Here is a 25,629-nt window from a genome sequence, read left to right as displayed (position 1 = left end):
TACTATCATGTTAGCTAGGATATCAAAGTACTAAAATCATTTGGTTCACCTTTGAAGTATGCGTCTACAACGAAACATTTCCCTCGTATGAGGTTGTTTGGATAACTCAAACCCACAATTTCTGTGTTCAGCTATAACTGAAATTATCTTTTGTAACCAAAAAGCAAATGTTAGAATAGTTGATACATTGCATGCGTGTGGTCTGCGTGTGGGGATTCAATATTTAGACGTTTCTTTCTTTTACAATAGGCCATTTTACAGTTGTGTGCTTAGTGACCTGGCCTTGGATTGGAAGCGAGGCTGGGGGTGACCTTGTTTTGATACAAACCTCACTGCTTTTCATATGTAGATCATGCTGTTCTTATGCTAACTAGTTTTCATTTACATATGAAAAGCAGTGAGGTCTGTATCAAAGCAAGGTCACCCCCATCCTCACTTCCAATCCAAGGCCAGGTCACTAAGCACAAACTGTAAAATGGACTATTCAACGACTCACTAACCGTTTCATGATGAGAAACTGATGCCACACTTTTCCGTTTGCCAAGTGCATTTCTTTTATTAGCAGTTGTTCTGATATCAACAGTACACGAGGTTTCTTTGGGCTCCAACAGTAATCCGTATATTAACCCGAAACATCTTGCACAAAGTTGCTAAACATTTGCAATATGTATATTGAGGTAAAATGATATAAATATCCATATATATTAGCTATAATTCCTAAAAACTTATCAGAAAATATTCCGTCAAAAATCACTTTTGTAAAATTTCTTTGAATCATTACCCCCATATTCAAAATAATTTCGCACCCATAACCTTTGAGCGGCCACCTGTGATTTAATTCGAAGTGAGCGATTGCTTAAAAGGCACTGAATTTTCAGAAATCATAATCAATCTTATACTCTGAACTATTAAAACATGACAACTACTTAATTTTACAGGAACCTGCCACAAGTCAATTCCCAAACAATAATGAATACAGCTATGAACGAAAACAATGATTAATAAACACAGCAAAATGTCAGGCCTTATTAACATAATCAAGATGGCCTAAAAAAGTGCCACTTCCTCTTTATTTGGTTTAACGAGACGTTAGAGGAAAATAATACTCCGAATGAAGTGTGTGAGCAACGGACAAGGAGATCGTCCTTTGCTTTCAATCATTTCGTTTAGCGGGTTTTCCCTCCTCAAACCTCGTTTGCTAAGAGAAAGAACCATACTACCTGTGTACTTACAATAGCTAACTCGCGGGCCCAATTAATTCTTTTGGGCAATTTTCCTCAAAAACCTCTTAAAACCATCTTTAAAATTCTGACATTTCTTTACTACAGTCAGTTTGGTTAGTTCCGAAGCCCATAAACCATAAAAGTTAATCCCATAACATGGATGTGTCCACCTTTACGCGGTGAACTCTCACGAAAACGAATATCTTCCGGATCACGACGGATTGGGTGTGTTCATACAGCGAGAGTGTGTAACGTAGGAAATTCTTTCAGTAATCCTTTTTATATTTAATTTCGCACTGTACTTAAGGACGGTGTCTACTAATACCGAAGTATTTTTGCGCGGTTTATGACTATGCGGGAAAAGCAGATCTTAGCAAGGACTATTGGAATCCAAAAAGGAAAATTGGGGGTAACCACGTGTATTTTTAGAGATAATTGAGCTAAAAGTATTCCAAAAAGCAGCAAAATACAAAGCAATGTACGGCGTTTTTTTGCTGAGTTCTGTCTTCTCCGCATAGTTTTTAACCGCACAAAATATCCCTGTATTAGTAGGCACCACCCATAGGAAACTCCAGTACCACCAGATGCGTAGAACGTATACGCAGTAACAAAAGTAGGTACCGTCCTTAACTGCTTTCTGCAATAACGCTCATGCACCGTCTGTCAAAACGCTAGAGGTAACAGCTCATTCTATTCAATTTCAAACTCTTATTTACAAGTTTTAACTGCCTAACTAAATTAATGAAGAGCTGTGTTGTCGCTAATTGGCTGAGCTCACTGACGACCGATCGTCTTCTTTTCCCACAAGTCTTTTGAGTCGCTCAAGATGATGGTAGGCCCTGCCGGGGAGGGAAATGACGACAACATACATGAGAGGTGGGCTTAGTGTTACTAAGAAGTGATACTCGTTTATGAAAATACGCGTCCAGTAGTATGTATAAACCAGAATCCCGGCTAGTTCTACGCAGCTACTGACAACCAAAACAGGGTCCTTCTCCAAAGACAGAAAAATACCTACAGGATTGCCATTCATCAGGATAACAAAGTTCCCTGGCTTTTCACCAGCCATAACTGAACCAATTTTCACTGACCGTCCAAGACAAACCCTTTAGCAACAAAGCCAGCGATGAAGCGACAGAAATTAATTCCTTCATACGTTGTTTTAGAAACGACATTACCTTTGCCAACAAGGAAACTCTTTTGAAGGCCAAGTGCCTAACCAAAGCTAAATCTTCCTGACTTTTGACTGACCTTGGAGGTAGAATTTTGAATTTCCCTGATTTGATACAAATTCCCCAACTTTTCCCTGACCTTGAAAAAAAAACCCTGTTTTTCCTTGACTTTTTTTTGTGGCAATCCCGAGTTCTAGTCCTTTTTCTCTCCCTTTAGGACTTTCGTAAGACAAGGGAGCATGAAGGTTCATGGGAAGAAGAAAGGGAATAGGCTCTCTCCCTTGTTTACTCCTTCCCAATTTAGAAATAAGAGAGACGACTGGGGACGAGTACAAGGATAATAAGATGACAATTATGCCACAGGACAACTTGTTCAGAGAATATTAATGAGCTAAAGTAACACAACATAGACAATGGATCAGATAATTAACGCTCAGTACAGTTTATCTTGAAGTGCTAAAGTGAACCCAAGAATTTCTAACTAAGCGTTTAAATAGTCCTAGTAAGGAAATGAGAGACTGCAGGAGGCAAGGGAAAAAATCTCTGACCTCTGCGGGAACCAAACCAACGACCTCCGGATTTGATCAACCGTTCCTCTACCGACTGAACCACGAGGCCAGAAGGCAGCAAAGTCGTGGGTGATAACAAAACACAGACCCAAGCACACAACAACAACAGGAGCAAATCACCACAGTATAAGTATAAACGTTTGATATACCTTTGCAACGACACCTCTCCACGAAGAATGTCAAGATCTCTGTCACTTGGGTCATCTGAAAAAAAATTCAATGGATTCGCCCTCAGAATTTGCTCTTTGTATAGCCTGAGAATCAGGCTTTTCGGAGGGGTGGGGGTCTTCCCTCCTATTGGGAAGACCTGATACTCAGGCTACTCTTTATAAGGCCGCTTACGTCTTCATCATTTCTTCAGGAGCACGAAGCACATTTTTTTTACTATAGGGGTACTCAATCAATGAAATTATACAAAGTTTACTCTCTGTTACAGTGTACTGTAAATCATGCTTTTCAAAACAATTGAGCAAAATTTGTTGGTTGTTGCCCTATAACATTTCCCTAAGTAGCCGGCGGTATTGTCCGCGCGCGAATATTTTTGGCGTCGGAGCCGCCATGAGGGGAATAAAACTGCAAAAAATAATTTTAGATTAATAAGCAGCTTTTTAGATTAACAAGCTGCATTAATAAGCTGCAAAAAGAATTTTAGATTTGCCTATTGGATCATCTGCTAGTGAGAACTTGAATAAACTGAAATGGAAACCTTTCGCAAGACGTAGGGCCGAGCATAGGGCAACTTTTATTTATAAATGTTTGAATAACTTATTTTCTCATCGTTTTAATATTGAATTCAATAAGGATAAACACGATTGTAATACTAGATGTAAAAATAATATCCGTAAGAGTGCATCTAGTAGGAACTGGGGGCATTGGACCTCGACAAATTTTGCCTCAAACGATTGGAATAAATTAGACCTTTCAATCAGACAAAGCCCATCATTAGCTAGTTTTAAAAGAGTGTTAAGAAATGTAAATAGTCTTTAGTCTAATTTTTATATATTCATATATTAGTCTTTATTTTTCTTTTTTTGTTTTTTAATTTTCGAGGACTCTTTTGTAAATCACTTATTAGTGAAATTGATTTCCTCAATAAAGATTATTATTATTAATAAGCCGTGACAACAAGCGGTGTCTCTTTCCCATTCCCTCTCGGCTCCACCACCCAAACCACGCTTTCGCCCAACATCCCGCCAACTAAGCAGCCTAGTACGTTGTTTTTGTTGTTGCTTTTCGGTTAAAGCTATCAATAGAGTGAAACATAGAAAATAATCGTCTCAACTTAAGTTTTGATTTTATACTCTCGGGTGCGACTTATCTGCGCTGTTTTCATCTTAGTTATGCAAATGAAAATGAACAAAACCTCACCTGAAGCCAAAGAATCCTTTGAATCTCTGTCCTTGAAATCCACCTTAGGTGAAGCCTTTATTGGAGAAGAAGAGCTCTTGTCATTTGTTCAAGTACAAAACAATAAACAGCCATCAACAGATATACCAAAGAAACAAAATGATCACCTTTGGATTACGTTCCTAATTTGCCAAATATTAGTAGACAACGTATACTATCGCTAACAAAAATATTGAACATTTTAGTTTATGCTCACACTATAGATAATTAATTGACCGTAGCACCAAGGATATCGCATGGCTTCTGTTCAAAAATTAAAGTGTTAAACACTTACAAATACATTGTAGCGCAGTTTTGAAAGTGGACAGGGAATTTGCTGTCTTCTCAGGAAAGAGATACAAAACTGTTCGCTCCGCTCCGCTCCTAGCGCAATATGAAGGGAGAAATTGGCAGGCAGTATAAAGTAGTCGGGTATCTGAATTGTCAGAACGAAACTGCCCGATATTGCGTCAATGACCTGTTTGTACTTTCTTCGTACCTGTTCGTAGTGTAGTAAAAATGAAAAACTAGCCGGTAGAGTGTGTCATGTAAGCAACACTGAACTCGTAAGGAGGGGAGGGGCTATTGGTACTACAGACTTTTGATGCTTGTTTCACATTGCAGAGGTGTGGTGTTACCTTGTAATAGTCTCCATTATCGAGTGTTTCATGATGCGCCATGTCCTGCATAGTAAAAAGCATCTGTTTTAAGGCCTCCACGGGGCCTGGGGCGGCTTCCTTTCCGCTGAGTCTCACAGCAGGTGAGGTGTTGTCCGGTTTCTAAACAGATTAAAAAATCAAACAACACGTTAACAGGGTACCCAGGTAACAGCCCTGCTCACGTTATGTTTATTACACTGTACTTTGCTGTTGCAATACTTTGCCAGCAAAACAATTGAGCAACTCTTCAATTAGAAGTCAACCGAAGGATTTTCCTGGATTTGGTAGTGCCTCATCATAGCTATGAAATAGCACGGGGCATTTTAAAATATTTTGCGCGTGACCTTACATGTCTTTAGCAAAACTACGCTTGGTGGAGAGCCTTTCGTGTGAAATGAACTCTTATTCACAACTCAATTCACACGAACGGTTTTGCACTAGGCCTCGTTTTGACAAACAGGCTCAAAGCAAATCGGAAAAAGGACTAAGCTCTCTTGTCAGGCGTGCCTCTTAGCAAACATGGTACAGCAGACAAAGAAGCTTGATCCCTGGGGTTAAGAAGCACGCATAAAAACTGAGAAACAAACAAAAACAAAACTGAGGCACATCTTCATCTGCTGTCGTAGTCTTGCGAGCAAGCTCTTTATGTCTCTTGGTCTCTCAGCGGCGCAGCCGTTGGTTTGCGAGAGCGAGCGCGGAAAATGCCGGCACTTTTCCAGTCCGCCGCGTTCCCACATTGTCATTTTTCTCACTAGCTCGCTTTGATCCCGCATTCAAAATATGAGTAATAGAACTTTTGTCGAGTACGACGAAGAAATGTACATGTACCAAAAATTTATAACGCACATGCAGGGTTACTCTTTTTCTTATTACGGTAAATCCTATTTTTTCTTCTCCCTTTTTTTGTGACATTGCCATAGTAATGAGCTGCCTAGTCCCGCTTCAAGAGGCCTTCAAGCAGCAAAACAATGGTCATGTACGTGCGACATAAAATTTAGTACAATTCTTTGGCGTCCCCTGTAAAACAACAAACAGGAAGGACCAAACTCAACGTGTTAACAAAAAAACAAAAAAAAAAATGAGTACATGACGATGAATTTCTTTCTTTTTCTGAATTGAACGCTGTTGCTACTAATTATCTTCCTGAATAACTCGACCACATTGCACAAGTTTAAGTGAAATAAACAGAGTGGATCAGATTACCTCTTTCCTGAAAAACAAAATCAAAAACAAAACAAAACAAAACAAACGAATTGATATGTCCAAGGAGGGCCCATGAACTTACCGCTACTTTTGGATCGCTGTCGACGCTTAAACAATCTTCTAGGAATGATGATATGATGCCAGATTTGGGATTTGTAAAGCGTCTTTTTATGAAGCTGTCAGGAGCCTTTGTATCCTCATCTCTGATGCATAAAAAAACCGAAAAAGTACAAGCATGATTTTACAGTACACGATTTCTTCACTCTGGTTGCGAGGAACATGACAAAATGAGTGACTTTTTATAAAAAAAACCTTGGCAAAAATCGGCTGCAAGTCAACATACAGTGCGGAGACAATATCTTCAAAATTATAATAATTATCAGCACCCCTTTGTTCGTTTGTCACCCTAAAAAGTAACCCGCCACTGCATAGGGCGATAAAGAAGTCCCTGCACTTGGGGTACTTCGTAATTTAACTTTCCTGAGGAACATTTTTGGGGAATAAGGATTAAACATTTTCGAAATTTTTGTCGACTTTTTCAAACATGCATTCGGGTGGATTTTTTGCTTTGTTTTTATGTCAATATCCTTGAGCTGAGTCTCGACGTTTCAAAAACATACTAAGCAGAGGAACTCCATCATAAAGGGAAGCTCTCTATTGAGGAATAGATGGAACGATCACAAACGACAGTAAATGTGCATCGGTCATTCCCTCGGTTTTCCATGGTACTACATGTTTTACAATATTTAAACAAACTGCTTACAACTTCCACAAGTGAAATCTATCAGGAAGTTCTTCTCGCACGGCAGCGTGAGGGTTCGTTGAAGCGAACACGCTTGTCGGTGAAAACTTGTCTTCATCTTGTACCGCTGTAACATATCGCGGGCTCAGCTGCCGCTGTCTGGCCACGCTCATCTCGGTGTCCGTCTCTGTTTCTGTCTCCACCAGTGTCTCGCTATCTGAGACGGTGGTCAATGAAGGACTGGCATCAAACAAAGGCATGGGTGGCCGGGTAATAAGGGTCTCAGTGTCGGCCGTATTAACGCTGATGACATCATCATCGAGACTCCGTCGTGAATGTCTCGGCCTCGTCGCTGAGCTGATAGCAATCCGTCGTAAATCTGGAACCGTCTTACTTCTTCTATGAGTAACTTTCTTCGCACTGCTGGGCCTGGGGGCAGGTGGAGGTCTGCTGTATCTTGCATCCGGTAAAGACTTGGCGAGCTTCGCGTCTCTTGATCGGTAACTTGAACTGGCGAACACGTGCTTGGGAGTTGACTTGAAGTTCTCTGCCGTCCTCGTGGGCCTGTCAAGATGCAGGCTCCTCGCTTCTGAGAATGCCACTCTTTGATGGCTCCGTTGACTGCCGCGCGAGATGCCGCTAGAGTAAGGATGCTTGTCTGCGGAGCTCTGCGCTTTCTGTGTTTCTCTGCCATACACCATCGGTGTTGAGTGGTACTTCGGTTTCGAATGAGCTAACTCGGCTGTTGTATCTTGCGACCTTGAACTCTGAATCATAGTTTTCCATGGATACATTGTACTTGGCTCTCTATACATTTTTTCCATTTTAATTCCTGTAGGTGACTTGCGCATGACTCTATCGGTATCCTCGGATTCTATATCACTGTCTCCTGTCCGTGTTGGTATATCTATCTTCAGTGGAATGCCACCACGCAATGGTGATTTACTAGAATATGGTTGTCTGCTGCTGGGTGGTGATTTCACTTCCGGTTTCCTAGCGGGCGGATGTGAAAACCGTGTCACTGAGGGTGGTGAAACGTACGCCCGGCCGTTTGATCGAGGTGACGTGCTGCGCCGTCTGGTCTCGTCTTGTATCTTGTATCTCTCATTCTGAGGTGGCACACTGTATCTTGCTGGTAACGCAGTTAAAGGGCTACCATCAGGTGACGAATCCCTAAAAACTCGAGTTCTTACGGGCGAACTTTCCTTATCTTCTGAATATTCGTGGATTTGTTCGCCTTCCCTTGAGGAGAAGCGCAATGTTTTCGCGGGAGTGAAAGTTAGGCTTTTAGATCTTCTTGGTGACACTACCGAATGTTCCCTTGTTTTTACCCTGCCTGTGCTTTTTCTCAGCTTTTTCGTTGACTCTTTTTTAAGCCGTGCCACTCTGTTGTCTTGGTACAGTGAGTTATGAAAGTCACCTCCCATGTTCACAGGTTGAGGCCCATATACTGACTGGGACACTAGCATGTCCGTATCTGTGCTCGCCGCATCATTCCAATCAACACCGTTCATTCTACTTCCCGCCATTTTTACCCTCGGAGGTTCCTGGGACGTTTTTGAAGAGTAGCTCCGTCTGGATTGAAGATCTGACACCTTAAGAGCAGGGGTGGACTTTGATGAACGCAGAAAAGGTTTCCTTCTTGGGTCTGATTCTGAGGTAGATGAGGTGCTTGAAGAGTATTTCTTGTCATGACTAAAACAGAAAATAAGATGCAATTAAATCCTACCGAGTGCGTAGCCTCCTCTCTCTTGTTGAAAGCAAGATCAGATAGAACAAGACGTTTTGCGACAAAAGGGACAACCTTTACTTCATCTTATAATTTTCAGGTTTAGCCGTCGTCCAATCATAAAAGAGTCTCGACCAGAGCATCATCTGAAATAAATGTGCTTTGATATCTTATAAGAACCGAAATATCACCACAGCAAAAGAACATGCAAGAGGAGCTTAGTCAGAAATACGACAACTTTCATCAGCAATGATCGCTGAAAAGGCGCATGTTGTTTGTTTCAGTATAGTTGTTTACAAACGCTCTTGCACAGCAACTGGAGGTGAGAATGGCGAGCCCTTTCTATCAGAACTTCCTGTTAAAGCTACATGCATACACGCAATTTAGAATTACGCAAATTCATTTCTTAAATTAGTAGATTGTAAAGTGGATTATTATAAATAAATTTATTTTGACAACTTCCAAACTGTAACTTAAAGCTTTAAAACATTCTTTGGAGAAACAAAAAACTTGACTTAGAGCTTACCGGTTTTCAAACAACGAACACAGCACACAATTGAATTACAAGCAACGTTGAACAATATGCATGTACTTGTATGCATAGTTTATTCTAGAAATCTGTTTCTGAGGGTCCAGTAGACCGCCTTTTGATAATTCAAGGGGGCTTTTTTTTTTACAAAAAGGGGCCTAACAGACACGTATTATGACTTTATGGTGCAAGATTAATATTTAGAGATATAGGAGTTTTTATGAGTTACTTTGATAACGTCATAGCATTTTCAGGTGTGTTTGTAATGCAGAACAATTTCAATGATAACCATGTTTGAAAAAACGTATTCAGGTATTTAATCTCTTTGTAACAGTAACCTTAATCCTTCCTTGCTGTCCACCATATTTGACGCACCAGTGCAAATTTTAAGTGCTAAGTGCTACATTTTTATTTGTGGTAATCTGACAATGCCGCACTCTTGATTAAGCCTTGGTATGTAACTACGTGTCTATGCATCGCTTAGTTGGAAATCAGCTGCCTGGACCCATCCACGAGCTTACACTATTGGCAGCAAGTTTGTAGATGGAGGGTACCCCTTTTGCTATCAAGCCTTGGCAACAAATCGGAGGAAAGGAACAAGGTAATAATAATAATAATAATAATAATAATAATAATAATAATAATAATAATAATAATAATAATAATAATAATAATAATAATAATAATAATAATAATAATAATAATAATAATAATAATAATAATAATATAGTTAATAGTTTATTCTAGTCATTTGTGGTCCATGACTGAATTCCTGACCGATTCTTATCTTTTTATGAATCAGAGTTTTTGTCACCCTCCCCCCTCCCCTCTTGCCAACTGAAGTTGGTCTCATTACTCTATATGTACACAGCTAGAAAGGTTGGGTACTGGTGATATCTGCCAGCTAATGTCTTGAACACTTTGAACGCCACTGTTACTACATTATATTCAACAGCAAGTCACTCAAACAGTCATTGTTAAAGTATTCAGTAGAACAAACAGCAAACTTGTTTTAATATTAAACAATGCCTGGCACTGTAAGCGTTACCTTTGAGTTACTCTTTTATGCTTTGTAGAACTATCAAGATCCTCTACCCAGCTTGGATACTCTTTACCAAGTCCAGACACCCAGCTAGGGTACTCTGTACTGCCATCAGGTCGTGAGCGGCTGTTCGTCATTGGTCCTGACTTTTGGGGAGACCTGTATGCTGCCATGCTGGAATATGATCCTGTACAAGAAAAGTGTTTTTTTTTTACCAAGACCAAAAGTTTTTAATTAGGCAACCAGGAAGTTTCAAATTTGGTTCTTTTGGTGCAGCATCTCAAACTGCTACAGCCTGAGGTCAATAATTACATGTATTCACCAGCATGGGTTTGTGCAAGGTTAGACAAGCTTAAAAATGTTTTTTTCCAGAGAGATAGAGAGAGAGATGCAACCATTTTTTACTGACTTACTTACTTACTTATCCTCTTTGGGCCCACGTGGACTCTTAAGGCCGGTTTTTACTGACAAAGTCATCAAAAAACATCCAGAGAACTGAAAGCGCTACAGCTGTACATGTGTACTAACAACTTCAATTTCAAAGGTTCAAATTGAAGTTGATGGATATCCCAAGGTTATGAGAGCCTGGAGAGGAATTCCCTATGATATCGATGCAGCATTTCAATGGAAGAATGGCAGATCATATTTCTGCATTCAACAACTATAATGTTAAAGTGTTAGAAGTGAGCAGCAACCCTTACCCCAGGGATGTGGCAACTGATAATGGGATTTACTAATCCGAAGAATACCTCAATTCTTCCAGTTAAGGTAACAATCCCAAAGAATCCCCTTGTTCTACTTCACTGAAAAATGACATCATCTATAAATACACCTGCGATGCTGAATTCATCACTGGTCAGCATATAAGTTTAAAAATGTGTAAACTAAATGAAGCTTACACCTATGGTGGCTAATGTGTATGCTGTAACTGTGCATTGAAAGAATATGTTTTGCAAGTTTTAGGCCTGGTTAATAAATGCGACAGAATGATGTCTTTTTTCAGTCAGTACCACAGACAAACTGACTGAAAAAATACATCTCAGTAGTATCATAATTATGTTGTAAGTGCCAGCATGTCTACTTGTTTTAACTGCACATTGTAGCAGTCTGAACTATTACCAACTAACACTATCAAAGACAACAAGTCATGTTGAAGGTGTTTAAGTTTTTAATTGAAAGTGACTGGGTCGTGGATGCTGAATCATGATCCTCAGTAAAATGATTAAGTCCGCTATAACTGCGTGCACTGTACCTGAAGCAGAGGTGTGACTTCCTTTATAGCTACTTAGTAGAACTTCAGTTTCCACAGTACCAGCATTGCTATCAAGGTCAACCACAGATGAACTAGGGGAGGGGAGGGTAGAGAGCTCATCATCTTTACCACCACGGGGATGATATGCACGCACAGAGTGTGGATTCATATTCTCCTCATCTATGAGTGGTAAACAAAACAAAACATGAAAACTTATGATTGTCATAGTAACAAGGAGATGAATTAAGGTTACCGTCAACATTTAAAGGTCCCTCCTGGGAAATCTTTCCTACATGCATTATTTTAACAGAAGCTTGAAAACTATAGAGAAAAGAAAAGAAAAGAAAAGGAAATGTAGAAACTGAAAAGAGCACTACTTTTAACTGTTTTTTTTTTTGCATTGGTGAGTGGAAGCCTTTAAAGACATGGTATTTGCTTAATTGGCTTTCCAACCTTTACAATACTGCAGACATCCAAACACACTATTGCTGTGTTTAAAGTCTTGGGCATTTTACTGAGGTAAGAGAGTTTACTTACTTATGTAAAATTTTTGCGTGTGTAACATCCACTGATTACCACAGTAAATGGCGCCCAAAAAAATAGAAAAATTACTGCAGTAAAGTTTTTAACCATGCCACACAAAGGCATGGTTTATAAATATAGTTTCAGGTTAGTGAGGTCAGGGTGACAGAAATTTCCACTTGCCGTGGTGAAATGTTTCATAACACATCTAGTGTTGACAGATATTTCTGGTTGCGATGGTATAATGTTTCATAACACATCTGGTGGTCAGATCACTTTTAAATTTCTGATGCTTGAATTATAGTGAAAACTTTTCGTACCTTCAACCTATACAGACTGTATTGATGTGCGTTCCCAACTTATGTTTATTCTGGCATCAGGGAAAATACACATCTTTGCTTGTATGCAATTTAACAATACATATAGAATCATGAGTTTCAATTGCAAGGTCTGATTTTGACAGTGGCATAAAGATAACATCATCAGGGACTGCTTTTTTTTCCACCAACTTTCTTGACAAGCTACTTCGGTCGTTTGAGTTGGTGTAAACAATTTCTCAATTTACCACAGTTGACTAACTTGACTTAAGTAAACAAAACCTCGGTAAATCTCTAATCTAAAAATGGCACATTACTCAGGACAAAATAAGCTAACAATAATTGTGTGTGTGAGGCTTTTCTGACATTCCTGTTGGTTCCTTTGCATAAAAAGAAAGTCCAGTTAGATTTTTAATGGCAACGTATTCCATGAGTGTCATGCACTGGAATACAACAAGAAAAATATTTAGTGTTTCGTAAAACCCTTAATCTAATCGGTTAATGCTGCACCTTTGTGAGACGAAAATTTTGGCCAAATTTCATTCAAGTCCAATAAATTACGCTACATGTACATGTTTTGTGTTAAGTCATTATTTTGAATTAAGTGAATACATGCAAAATAAACCTTAAATTTTTGACCTAATGCCACTCACTAAAGCAGTTGTTAATGTAGTCATGCAGCCAACAATTGGAACACAATGTAGGGGAAAAAAAAAACTGTTGAAATTTGAAGGAATGATCATTCCAAGTCAGTGACAGAAAAGTATTTATTATTGCAGGCAAAATGAAGTCTAGCCTTAAAAAATACTGAATGAGTGGAAAAGGTAATAACAGAAGTGGAATTTAAGGATTCAAAGGCCAATTAAAAGAAAGACTTTGACATGATTATCCTGGTTGAATCACACTGTCCCGGACAAACTGATTTTAAAGCTTGTCTGTCTTTGCTGAGAGTGACTTTTGCCACTGCTACCACTAATTTCTATAGAACTGATATGCATGGCTGTTGTTCCACAATTTGTATCTGGCTGGTTGAACCATTAAACCTGGTCACTGGCAGAAAGAATACCTTTTTGTTATTATGAACAGCTGTACATGTAAATAAATTCATCCTTTTTCACTTTATTTGGCTAGGGATTTGTCCAAAATGACTTTTCCCTTTTGACATGACTTTCCATGGGACAAAAGACTGGCTTTTCTCGGTAATTGACTGCTGAGATAAAACCTATCAACACAAATTTCCTTCGAATACAATCAAGAAATAATTTTTTTTCAAAATTTGGGATGAGGCTTAGCATGCATTAAAATGTTGATAGATCACTGGATGCCTAATTACAACAATATTTTCTGCATATCTCACATCCTTTTAATGATTCTGTGAATTTTTTTTCAAGAATTTCTACAATAATCCAAAGGACAAATTTTTTTTTTGTAAAATTTGACCAATGGTCATTGACGGTAAAAAAAAAGCAGCTTAGCAGCTTAAATATTTATACAATAAGGAAATTTAACCTCTTGATTTACTAATGTTCTTTGCAAGTTAAACTTTATATACTAATTACATGGTAAAATTACTCAGTCACTTGCTCCTGTTCAGAACCGAAATACTCTTCTCTATAACTCTAGCAAAGAAAGACCTGTTCTAAAAAAAAAAAGTCAGTTTTTTTTTATATAATTGTAATATAATACTCCTGCAACTGTGATTCTGCTACAAAAACAATGTAAATGTTTTTCAAAGGCTACTATTTAAGAAATAATATTGATTTCAAGCTATTAAAGATACAAGTCTACTAAAAGGATCACTGACAGTTAAAATATAGTGGAACTGATAACGGTCTTCTGCATAAACAACAAACTAGCATCAAGCAACCGAACCTCAAGGGCGTAATTAAATTAGAGCTTAGCAACCACAAACTTTAAAACATGTACAATTGTATATTATATTTCCTTTAGTCAGGACAGAAACTTTTAGGGCGTCAGTAACCTAGAGTGTAACAAAAACACTTTGAAGGAATTTAAACTGATTTAATTATGACTCTAAAGCCAGAGTAAGCTGATTTTAAAGATCTCAGTAAAAGAAGCGATGAGAACTTTTGTAAGCGTCCCTGCTAAATTATTGATAATTCCTAATTATTAACTTTGTCCGAGGTCGAAGATTTTTGGGCTCTATTCCATTCTAAGTTCCCGTCTTGGTTGAAATTTGCTTGTTAAGTCCTGATCAAACTTTCAGTTATTAGGAAATCTTAAAAAGGTTTTCACAAGAATTAGAGTCGAACGAACTTGCTTGGTTTGTTTACACGTACGACAGACAAATTTACAACCGCAAAATTAGGAATAAATTGATGTAGGCACCCGCTTGTGGCGACTCAAACAGAAACAACGTTGACTTCTTAAACTCGGTTCTGCCTAGACGATGTTTATTTCCGATCTTCAATGTGACATATTCGTTACAGAAACAGAGGAATGTTGACGTCTAATTTATACGACAGGTCTAGCTAATTGAATTTCATTTTAAGGAGAGCTGAGAACATAAGGTTGCCTAGGACGCGTACATTGGTTTCTCTGTTCAGTAACCGTAAAATAAGATAAGCTTCAGCGATAGATTGTTCGACAATGCGAAACTGTACCAAAACGATTACAAGGAGACACAGATTTCTCACCTCAATTCACACTGAATAGCAAATAACGTTTTCTAAATCTTTGGAATTAAGACTTACCTGAACCGGTTAACTCTGGCGTTGTACGAAAACCGAAAGGTGCCACTTTACTCGACAGCTCCTTGGCGTAAGCTACGTTGACCCATTCTAAGAGCTCATCGACTTTTCTAGCTGGAGATTTACTCGGAGGACTTCTTAGCCTTCTTTCCAACGAATCCATAAAGTAAAATTTCGGCGCTGGAGAGAGCAAATCGGAAGGACGCCGTCGATACGTCGTGAAACTTCGGCCACCCTCAAACTGAGCGATGTAAGCTTCTAGAGCTTCTGTTGCCGATTTGTAAACTGTGTTATCGAACTCTAACCGGCTTTTGAAGTCCTGACTTGTATCATTTCTTCTCCCAGTGTCGCTGTTTGGAGAAAAATTCATGTGACTCTGAAATCAAATACTCTCATGAATGATAACTCATTCCGAAGTCGTTGCGATTCGAATGATGGCGGCAAAACAATAATTATGCCCCACTGCGCATGTTCACAATGAGAGGAAGAAGAGAGCGCGTGAAGGCCGCAAGTGGAGTCCGCGCGTGGGATCACGTTATTCGATATATTCGATGCGGCGCGGTTTATTTTTACTGTTTTTAGTGTTTTCTTTTTATTATTACACAGTAGACTTTAGGCTATTAAAATTACGAAATTGAGGGAGCAAAAGGCTTGAACGTGTCCGTTTAGGTCGACGTATGAAGCTCACCGCGTTTTATTTTCTTATTATGGCCGACTTCTTCTTCAGTAATAGGGAACTTAAGCACAGACGTTTTTGAGCCACGGACGGCAACCAGAAATTGTATTTTTGGAGCGTTTTCACGCCATCGCGTTTGTAACGTCAAGCCACAATCAGCAACATCCCTATTTAGTATTAGGGAGCTTAAGCACAGACTTTCGTGAACCACGGACGGCAACCGGAAGTTGAATGTTTCTTTTTTTGCCGTGGTTACGGACAGGAAAAGCTCTTGTTGCCTTCAAGTTGCGTTGGAGTCCAATACGAAATTTGAGTAAGAGAAGGCGTTTTCGATTTCGAAAACGTTGAGACAAATTCAACTCGCTTAAATGGAAAATTTAAGGGGAAGTTGGGAGAGGTAATGAGTGAGTAGACAACATAGGACATCTTCTAAATTCCTGGCGTAGACCGTAAGATTTTCTAGCTTTTAAGAAAATAAAAAAAATTATATTCTTCTTCCTGATACTTCTAATACTCGCTGGTGGGGAATAAACTTCTGTTGAGTTAAAATAATTACGACTTGACTTTTCAGCTAAACCGACATTCGACGCCGGCATTGAGATCAAACCGTATCAGGACAAAAAAAAAACTGAAAACATATTCCTGTAAAAAGTTGTTAGCTGTCATATCGGGGACGTAACATTTTAAGTATATTATTCAAATTTTGTCGTTGTGTACAGCCTGAAGCTTAAAATTTCGTTTCTTAATGGCGTAAAATCATCGGACATTAAAAGAATCCATATTCTCGATTAAATTATCCCAGTCCTCAGTTGACGCTGCTTTTGTAAATTACCGGCTTCGTCAATGCGACTCATGCATTATTTGACAGACTGAATTATACAAAAAGGCTCCGAAAACCTTTAATACGGAAAATCACCAGCACCTGTCCTGGTAAGTTTTGACTGAGTCATCCCTCAGCCAGAGTCGCATAACGTTAACTTTTCATGATCATTGTTCCTGTAAATTGTAAATGTAGGGGGGCACCTTACTAATTGCACCGTCAACAAGAACTGTTCAATATTGGCTCTGCTATGGCAACAAACAGGCAAACAGCTAAAAATGCATCAAAAAAGAGCGAGCTACTCAAAAAACTCTTTGATTAATGCTCAATTGTTTGTAGGCGTATTTCAGTTGACGTCCGCTTATATAAACTGAATAGTCAATACGCTAGTAGAAACATTTTAAGAGTTGCGCTCACTTACACAGTGGAAAGGGTAACGATAGTAATAATTCCCTGTGTTTATGCACTATAGTGCTACTGAAATTTGTTATCATACACCGAGTGGAGTAAAAATTGGGTTTTGATGATCATCTGTTTTCTTGGAGGGCTACCGGTGGGCATTTATTTTAATCTTGCCGTTTAATTTTTGCTCCTTTTTAATAAGCAGTCAGCAGGACTCTTTTGAACAAAAAAGCTAACCATCTTCAAAAATTATATTCACAATATAATTGTGATCACAGGTCCTTTTTTATTAAAAAAAATAGAAAATTTAACAAAAATGGTAGAAGCACTCATTATTTTTGCAAAAGGAAATTAATTAACTAACGCTTGCCATGCCAGGTGCAGTCTCCAGGAAGACGGTTTGATCACCTTAATTGGTTGACAGGTTATCTTTTTTACTTAAAACGTTTTTCATTGTTGTCAGTTTTTGGTGATACCTTATCAGGGTAAAATTACCAACAACCTCTTTCAGTTTAGATGTCAATACACCGCATGTAACAGTGGTTGAGTTTCTGCTGATGAATTAAAGTTCAGAACTTTCCTGTTATATGTGGCGCTCTCTCTCACACACACACACAAAAATAGAAATTAAAGAAAATTAAAAGCGAGCCTGTCAGAAATACCCGGGCGAGTGTGCTTAACTTAGCATATGAAACAGTTTGATCTGACTGCAGCTTTAATCATACAGTGTTCGTCATCAGTTCTGTCATCGCTGGGCATAATCCATACGATATTCTTCACGGCATAAAGCAAAACTTTCCTTGGCAAACACAGCAAGCGAGTCGTTTGCCGGTAACAAACGGCGGGTGCCAGCTGGTCGGTAGAACAAGCGACTCCAAAAATTTAACAACGTGATGCTTACAGCAGTTACATCAGTCCTTTAATAAACACATAATTTTTTTTCAGAACGGAAAGGACTCAGCGAGGAGAATTTTGTGATTGATTAGAACATGGAGTTATCTAGTGGACCTATCTACTGAATTCAAAAGGAGAAACTGGGTCGTATTTTGATCCTGTTCGTGTTGTGTTTTGCCTTCGATTCCGCGCTGTTTGCATTTAACATCAACACGGTTATTAACTGTTTGAGCCAGATAAATATTTCCTCTGAAACTCTCACAGACGGTAGCATTTTAAGGCTTTTAGAAAAATCATGACCTGGAGATCATCGCTATCATTGTTACTTGTTTTGCCATAGAATGAAAAATATGAGGGAATAAACTGAGCCAAACTATCGTGTGTTTGGTTGTGATATTTTTTTAGTGCTTTAATTTCTTGACATTATTTGAATAGATGGGTCCCGGAACGGAGCCTTGTATACTGGTCATAGTAATTATGTAGAAATTTAATAGGAAAAAATATATTTTAAACCGGCGGCTCTGATAGACTTTACGACATTTTTTGACAATTTCCGATATTCCAAGGTAAAACAGTTAGTCCACTGGAAGACAAAGAAACTGATATCGCAGTACTGAATCATTTTTATCTAAATAAAACCTCTACAGAAGTTCAATGATAAATAGCTGTTGCTTGATACCAATGACAGCTGACAAAACATTGAATGAAAAATTCCAAAATAAACAAGCAATGAACAAGGAAAAGTCATGAAACACACGGCACCGGCTGAACTACCATTGTCAATATCCAGTGGAAAGTTCCAAGTGCTATGAGCTGATCACAACTGAAACCTAGTCTGTTTTCTGCTTCGCCGACGTCGTTTTGTAGTTTCTTTCTTCATGAACAGCACTTGACGGCCATCTTAGAAGAATAACTGGTAGCTAGGATATAGTTGGCAGGAGTTGTCATTGATTAACTCGATATCAATGACAATTCCTTGTCAACTAAACGATAATAAATTCCACTAAAAACTGTTTTGGAGCCATAAGCTTGCACACCGCGCTCACAGCATTAGCCGGATTAACCCAAGACAACTAACGTGAAAATGAAACCGACTTCTCTAGTTCTATTGTGCGCGATCTTCCTTCTAATCTTCGCAGTACAAGAGAGTGAAGGTTATGGAGGGACTTTTCGCGGAGGAAAGAGGATGAAGTTGTTTAAGAAGGTAACTATATCAGAACTTTATATTTATAATGATATCATACACGTAGCTGTGGCACTAGAAATTGTCTTGCGCAACATTACCCATAGCGTTTCCAACATGAAAGGACGGAGTAGCCTGATGCGTTGTGGAACGACAAAGAATGGAATTCAATTGCGCGAAAGTTTGCACTGTATGTTCCTGCCTGGTTAGTTTTCAGTAAGAAAACTCAGTTGCAAGCAGTATGCCGGTAACAAAACCCAGGTATCAGTATTAAAGCGACTCCAAAAGCTTCGAAATATGGGTGGTATCTTTGAGCAAGGATCCGGACAGAGCACTTAAATTTACAGTTTCTACGAATTACTGACTGGAAACACAAAATTCACAGTCTGGGAGAATTTGTTTTCACTTTTCTGTGATTGTGTGAATAGCTTGTGTTAACTTTGGGTAGCGTAAATAAAACTGGTGAATAATATCTTTTTCATTATCACTAGTAACTACAGACTAGTGCCAAAAAACTGAGTCGGCAGATGTAAGGTTATGTTGTATTTTTCAGTGGTTCAGTTTCATTCACTTTCAGATTGAATCAAAATTGAATTAATTATCCGAGATCCCAGCCATGCATTTTTGGTTAGAACATTTGTTTAGAGTTTACGCTTTAATTTATACCCATCACTGACTGGGTTATGATGGAAAGCGAGTAAAATGAGGGCCGTTTATTATTCTCAAAAAACTTTCCATTGTGTTTCTGAAAATTTAGCATTTCAATTTAAAATTTCGCTAACTTAAGTAGAGTCTTTTTTTAAAACGGGAACACTTGTATTCTAAACTTAGTCCAAACTTGTATTACGTTTATGAATATAACAGCACTGGTGATTGACTGAAAACTCTTAGCGTCAGTCCGCAGCCTCATAGAAAACCTCAACCTCGTGGGTACTCTCTGGTTACAACAAAGAATATTTCAAATTTTTGGATAATGTTTTTTCATCCTTCGTAACATATGTCTTAAAACGATTTTTTTTCTTGCGGAAAAATTGCATTTAACACATGAAATGTTCGGCGGTTGAATCAACAGGAGTAGTTCATACATTGATTTGGGTCGGCCACAATTCAAATTAAGTTCGGCTCATTGTCCAGGATACCGATAATAAACTGCTTGCCAAGATTCAGGACTGAATAGAATAACGCCATATGATCAGCCAGGTCAAGCCTTGATATGCTTGAGGTAGAATCATTTTTATTCAAATGTAACCAATAAATTCCCTGTTAAAATTTGCTGTTGCTTGATAACAACCGACACAGTGTGTGAACTTTGAATGAAAAATGCGATAATATGCACGCAATTAGCAATGATAAAGGACAAAATATCTACTTTCTCAACTGAAGAAGGCTTGTCGATTTATTATCGTGTATTCAGTGATCACAGTTCACCGACAGTCTGCTTTCATGTACGCTGACTTTGTTGTGTAGTTCTGTTTTACACGGAAATTCTTGTCCATCGTAGTTTAATCACTAGCAATCACCATTCCTTGAACAACACTGTTGATTGCAACTTCCAGCCAAGTAATCGGTCCCTAAGCTCTTATAAATTCCAAGTTAAAACTGTCTTGGAGTCAAACGTTGTACACGGCATAACATCAGAACAATCCTAGCCATGATAATTGAGGTGAAGATGATATCAACCCTCCAATTCTTTTTTTTTTTTAACCATCAGTCCTACTTTTGATCTTAGCAGCACAGGAGAGTGAATAAAATATTGGATGGACCATTCGTCGAATCCAGAGGGCGGGAAAGAGCTCCAAAAAGGTAATATTCCTGAGCATAGTCTCTGCATTAATTTGAAACTCAGTCTGTTTTTCGCTAACCGGTCTCCAGAAAGGTGAAAATTATCAGCACTAACAAATAAATCAAGCCTGCAGAGATCAGTAGCCGTAACATCAGCAACTCCCAAAAGTTCCCCTCTGCAAAACAGCTCATTACTTAGAGGCCATGATACGTTTTAGTACAGAACAGTGAATATCTGGAACTCTCTGCACTCCTCACTGAAACTTTCTTACTCTGTGCTTGCTTTTAAACGTAGCCTTACTGAGACGAAAATTAATTGAAGAACTGTGGAATTTTTGTAAATAGTTGTACGCCTTATTGTATGTTTATGAGGATTTAAATATTTTATGGTTCTTGATTGTTAGTAGTTCACTTTTTGACAGAGTGTTTTAATTAATTCTTAATTTTTATTTTTTCTCCTCCGCTATTCAATTCAGTTCTAAGCACTTTACTCCTCGTTTAGTGCGAAAAATTTCCCTATCGTATAACCGAAACCGAAACGCGTTGGAGGGGGGAGATTGGGGGAAGCAACTTGGCGAAAAGTTCTTAAACTTGTTTGATTACTTCCTGGAACTCTTTAGAAAAATTCCCAACTCATTAAAACAACTGAACGGTTTTTAATTATCTATTTCGAGATAAACCTAAAAAAACTATTTTGATCTACTTAACGCTTTATTCTTTTTTTATTTTTTTCTTCCAGGAGATGCCGGCGCTGGACTACTGACGCATTTTGTGCAGAGCTGTACTAACATGAATTGTGACCCGGAACTGGAAGACGACTAAAGCAAACGACTAAGGAAGAAAGTTGTTCTTTCTTTTTTTCGAAATTGTTATTGAAAATTGAACGCTTTTAAACGTAACTATAAACAATAAAGCACTCCAATGTAAACTTACACATGAGCATCGTAAAGGAGCTGTAGAAATATAGATAAATAAAGCGATACTTACTTTCATTGTCTTAGTGTTATTTCAATTATCAATATTAGAAATGAAGACAAAACCGACTGAATACTGAAAGTAGAAGCCCTTTGTTCCGTAAAACATAAACAAATACTGAGGCACTTCAAGGAATTCTACCGGATGGGATGCTGAATTACAGTTATCAGTTAAATTTTCGGCCATTTCTCACCTAGCAGTTAAAACGGTACTGCTCTCAACCATCATTTCAAACGCGGAATATACAATTTTGGCAGGGACGTAGCCAGGATTTTTCCAGAGGTACGCACAATTTTCAAATCCCCCTCCACCCCCTCCCCCTCAATTTTTTTTTCACGTACCATGACGGCTATGATTAAAATTTCCTGATCGTCAGGATGATGGGGTTATACTGTAAGTGTAAGCGTGATATGAAATGGCAACTGCGTCGTTAAATTCCTTGCTGCTTCCTTGGGTTCAATGAAGTGCTTCGATCCCTTTATTCATTAATTAAGCCAACAAGCTAGCGGTATCTCAGGGTTTTATTCACAAATTAGCACTTTTTACCACCGGGGGTCACATCATTGCTTTGGAGCAGCATTAAGAACGCGCTTACTCAGTATAAATTTACAAATAAACAAACAAACTGTACATGTCCAGATCTACATCGCCAAGAGCAAACAAATTGAGGCGCTGTAAATTGATACAACTGTAGATACTTTAGCTTTCATAAAGGCATAAGGGATATAACGGTTTACCCGGTTACAAACACAAAGCTAACCGTCTGTCTTTCCTTCCAGCAAAGACAGAAATGACCTTCAACGCGCCTGCTTTCTGCTATATTCCCGCCTATATTCCCACTTTCGCTATATTCCCGCCGTTCACGACACGTAGCAACATTCGGTTCACCGATAAAATCACGTCGCTTCTCTGTGGAAACCGACATTCGGGTGTGGAAAAACACACTCCGTTACTTTATAAAAATTATTCAAAAGGCACAAACTGAGTTAAGTGACTTGCATTGATTGAAATCGTGTTTTTTTTATCAAATTATTATGTTTTATTTATTTGCTTTTTATTCCGGCATTTTATTTTATTTAAATCTTTAAACCTGATTTTATTTTACTTTCGACTTTTTCAGGTACGCACGTGCGTATGTGCGTACAGGTGGCTACGCCCCTGTTTGGCTAATTATAATCTACCGAAGGCATCAGACCCATTTAGGCTCAGACATTTGCTTAGCACCCAGGACGACATCTTTGCAAGCAGTCAGTATGTGCCGTTAAAAAAACCAGGGCGTCTCCAAACTTTGTGAGTACCTTTATAACTTTGCGAGCATGTTTGACAAAGAATTTAAGTTTTACAGTTTTTGCTGATTCATGAAGGAAGATGCATAATTTTTAGGAACGGACAAGATATTTTGTGTTTTGGATCAACAAGAGAAGTTTCTTAAAACTAAATATTTTTTTAAAAGGAAAATGCACTTCAATATGGATCAGTGAAGCTGTTTTTGGGTCTAGATTAGACTGCATGCAGTCCCTTTCTGGTCAGTCGAGTCAGGGTGCGTTCACAGCGCAACAAGACTGGAGCGAGGAGAAATAAACGAGAAGAGACCCCAAGCCCCCTCCACTTGTTTGCTCCAGCTTTTCGCGCTTAGCTATTTCGCGCGACCTCTCGACTATCCAGAAAGGGACTGCTTGCAGTCTAGGTCTAGATTGGCTTTTCGCATTAACATTGACAATCAGGCCCCCGTTGTTTAAAGAGCGGATAACTTCATCCACTGGATAAGTCACTATCTAGCGGAGGAAATGTACTCCAACCAAAGCTTTTGGCCAATTTTCCACACAATCCCATACTTAAATTTGACATATGCTTCTACTCCATCCACAAGTTATAGGGCTATCGGGGAAATCTTGCACCAATTTCATCTGCCGGATAGCGACCTATCCAGTGGATAAAATTATCCACTCTTAAAACAACTGGGGCCAGTACTTGACTGATCGAGTTAGTTCACAGTTTCCACAAAAGGCAAAGGCACGATTCTGGGTTGCTTAACTTTAGGTTCCGGCAAACCTTGACCTAAAGCGATATTTTGTTAAAATATTGTCGTTATTACCATCATTTGTATTGCCCCACAATTAGTCATGTTTTCAGGGGCACTCCCATATTAATTTGAGCCCTTTTACGGACATATTTGTGTAAGCTAATGCAGATTGATCAGGGACCGCGGTGGGGGAGGGGCTGGGGGGGCTTTAGCCCCCCCCCCACTTTTTGGATGGTTAAAAAAAATATATTATCAGAAAAAAATATCTTTCACTTATTGAAACAACTTACCCTACATATTCGTATTAAGTATATAAAGGGTTTCTTCGACAAACCCGATAATATCAGACAGTTTGTCGTTATTTTTGCGCTGAACAGACGCCACTATATTCCAACACGGAAATAATGGAATTCAGCTGTTGCTTCTATTTTCTTTCGTTCTTGGATCGGTGTTTCACGAATATAAAGTTTCATCACTAAATAAGTTAGAGGGAGTTTTTGCAGAGAGGCATTCATTTATGAAAGCTACTTATCGCCTTTACAGTACGCGTAAATGTTTGAAACAGATAATTATGTACATCTACGGTCATTCTGGATCATTCAATCCCACCGTCATAACGAACAAAGAAAGCACATATTATTTACGGAAACATGAACAACGAAACTGGGTCTTCACAAGCGGCTGGCTTTCACAAGAAAAAAAGTCGAAAATTTTTGTCTCATCAGCCTGATGTGTTGGTCAAATGTAATTACAGGGCCAGACTGAAGCACTGACTCTTTTCTTCAAAAGAAAAGAAAACATATTTTAGCTGATACCATTAAAAGTTAACGTTTACATCAGTGTTGACAGTTTTTTATGCATTTCTAGCCATTTCAGAAGACTTAAGTTTAAAATTTTCCCGGGGGAGCATGCCCCCGGAGCCCCCTAGTTGTCTTACCCTAACACGTTCGCTTTAGCCCCCCCACTCCAAAACCCTCTCCGCGAGCCCTGTTGATCTGTTCGGATGATTTAGCTGCAAGTTTAAGTTGCACAAAATTTTAGGAAAATAATTTTGCTTCCCGAATTCTATCGAGCTGACGTGGATTTTACAAAAATACTAGCCGACCTTTTTCCGTATTTTTACGAAAACGAAAGTTTTCCAGTGTTAAGAAATTTTGAGTTAATATTTTGTCGAAGAAAACTGTAGATTTTATTTTTGCTTAAATCCAAATATCTGTGGCAATCCGAACAGATTCAGAAATTCACTGAAATGAACCTTTGAGTGCCCCTATCAAGTTTTACGCCGCAACTTACGGTCATGTTATAGAACAAGTACTTATAAAATATGAAACTCAGTCTGTTTTTTATTAACGTGTCGCTACGGTAACAATTCTAGTTATTTCGAGCTTTCAAAACATCCTTTGATCAAAATGATTTTGTATTGTTAATTTCAGTGCCTCCCGGCCGTGCGGCAAATTAGCAGAATCGGTCACCACTGATGTAGGGTAACAATTGCAGCTATTTTGCTGACCTAAACACATATTTGTCCGTTTTTTAATTCAAGTTCCAAGCAGGTTATGTCTAGCACTGTGCGACAAATTTCCATGTTTAATCGCTTCCTAAAACACTCTCAAAAATTTTCATCCTTTTGGAAACATAAGCTGTTATCTCAATTCGCCGTTTCGGGAAAAAAAACCGGCTTCAAAAAGTAATAACAGCGCCTAAACAAAAGCCGGGAAGTGTCATAGAAAACGTCTTTTGCCAGTATCGTCAGGTGCCGAAGAAACAACATTTAAATTTACAGTTTCTGCTCTAATTACACCATCTCAGCTCCATGTC

At 38.6% G+C, this 25,629-nt stretch overlaps 1 protein-coding gene and 1 long non-coding RNA gene across 6 annotated transcripts; one reads left to right on the top strand and one right to left on the bottom strand.

Moving 5' to 3' along the window:
• Positions 1-479: 479 nt before the first annotated feature.
• On the bottom strand, positions 480-15,490 carry LOC146476929 (uncharacterized). Of its 2 annotated transcripts, none has more exons than XM_085114033.1 (9): positions 15,060-15,490; positions 11,507-11,686; positions 10,261-10,441; positions 6,976-8,649; positions 6,295-6,415; positions 4,989-5,129; positions 4,333-4,387; positions 3,114-3,168; positions 480-2,062 (listed from the first exon to the last, which is right to left on the bottom strand). In XM_085114033.1, the coding sequence occupies exons 1-9, from the start codon at positions 15,424-15,426 to the stop codon at positions 1,984-1,986; spliced, it is 2,853 nt and encodes a 950-aa protein (XP_084970159.1). In that variant the 5' UTR covers positions 15,427-15,490; the 3' UTR covers positions 480-1,983. The 2 variants fall into 2 exon arrangements, with proteins under 2 accessions (XP_084970159.1, XP_084970160.1); XM_085114034.1 differs by having other exon boundaries at positions 15,066-15,490.
• Positions 15,491-18,640: 3,150 nt separating this feature from the next.
• On the top strand, positions 18,641-21,803 carry LOC146476928 (uncharacterized). Of its 4 annotated transcripts, none has more exons than XR_014865498.1 (3): positions 18,641-19,052; positions 20,764-20,834; positions 21,556-21,803. It is a non-coding gene; the product is annotated as an uncharacterized LOC146476928 (long non-coding RNA). The 4 variants fall into 4 exon arrangements; XR_014865497.1 differs by having other exon boundaries at positions 18,651-19,052; positions 20,761-20,834; XR_014865496.1 differs by having other exon boundaries at positions 18,658-19,052; positions 21,553-21,803.
• The last annotated feature ends 3,826 nt before the right edge of the window (positions 21,804-25,629 follow it).

Source organism: Pavona decussata, unplaced genomic scaffold (assembly GCF_977016875.1).
Source record: "Pavona decussata unplaced genomic scaffold, jaPavDecu1.1 SCAFFOLD_72, whole genome shotgun sequence".
In the NCBI taxonomy this organism is placed as follows: domain Eukaryota; kingdom Metazoa; phylum Cnidaria; class Anthozoa; order Scleractinia; family Agariciidae; genus Pavona; species Pavona decussata.
The sequence above is the reverse complement of the archived record's forward strand: the minus strand, read 5'-3'. Positions and strand labels throughout refer to the sequence as shown.

Bases quoted from the DNA above. Each gene is read 5' to 3' on its own strand.
- LOC146476929 (XM_085114033.1), bottom strand. From the start codon at position 15,426: ATGAATTTTTCTCCAAACAGCGACACTGGGAGAAGAAATGATACAAGT. The intron at 6,416-6,975 runs GTAAGCAGTTTG...TTTATGCATCAG, and splicing joins AGATTTCACTTGTGGAAGTT to AGATGAGGATACAAAGGCTC. The intron at 3,169-4,332 runs GTGAGGTTTTGT...ATTTTTTTTCAG, and splicing joins AAAGGATTCTTTGGCTTCAG to ATGACCCAAGTGACAGAGAT.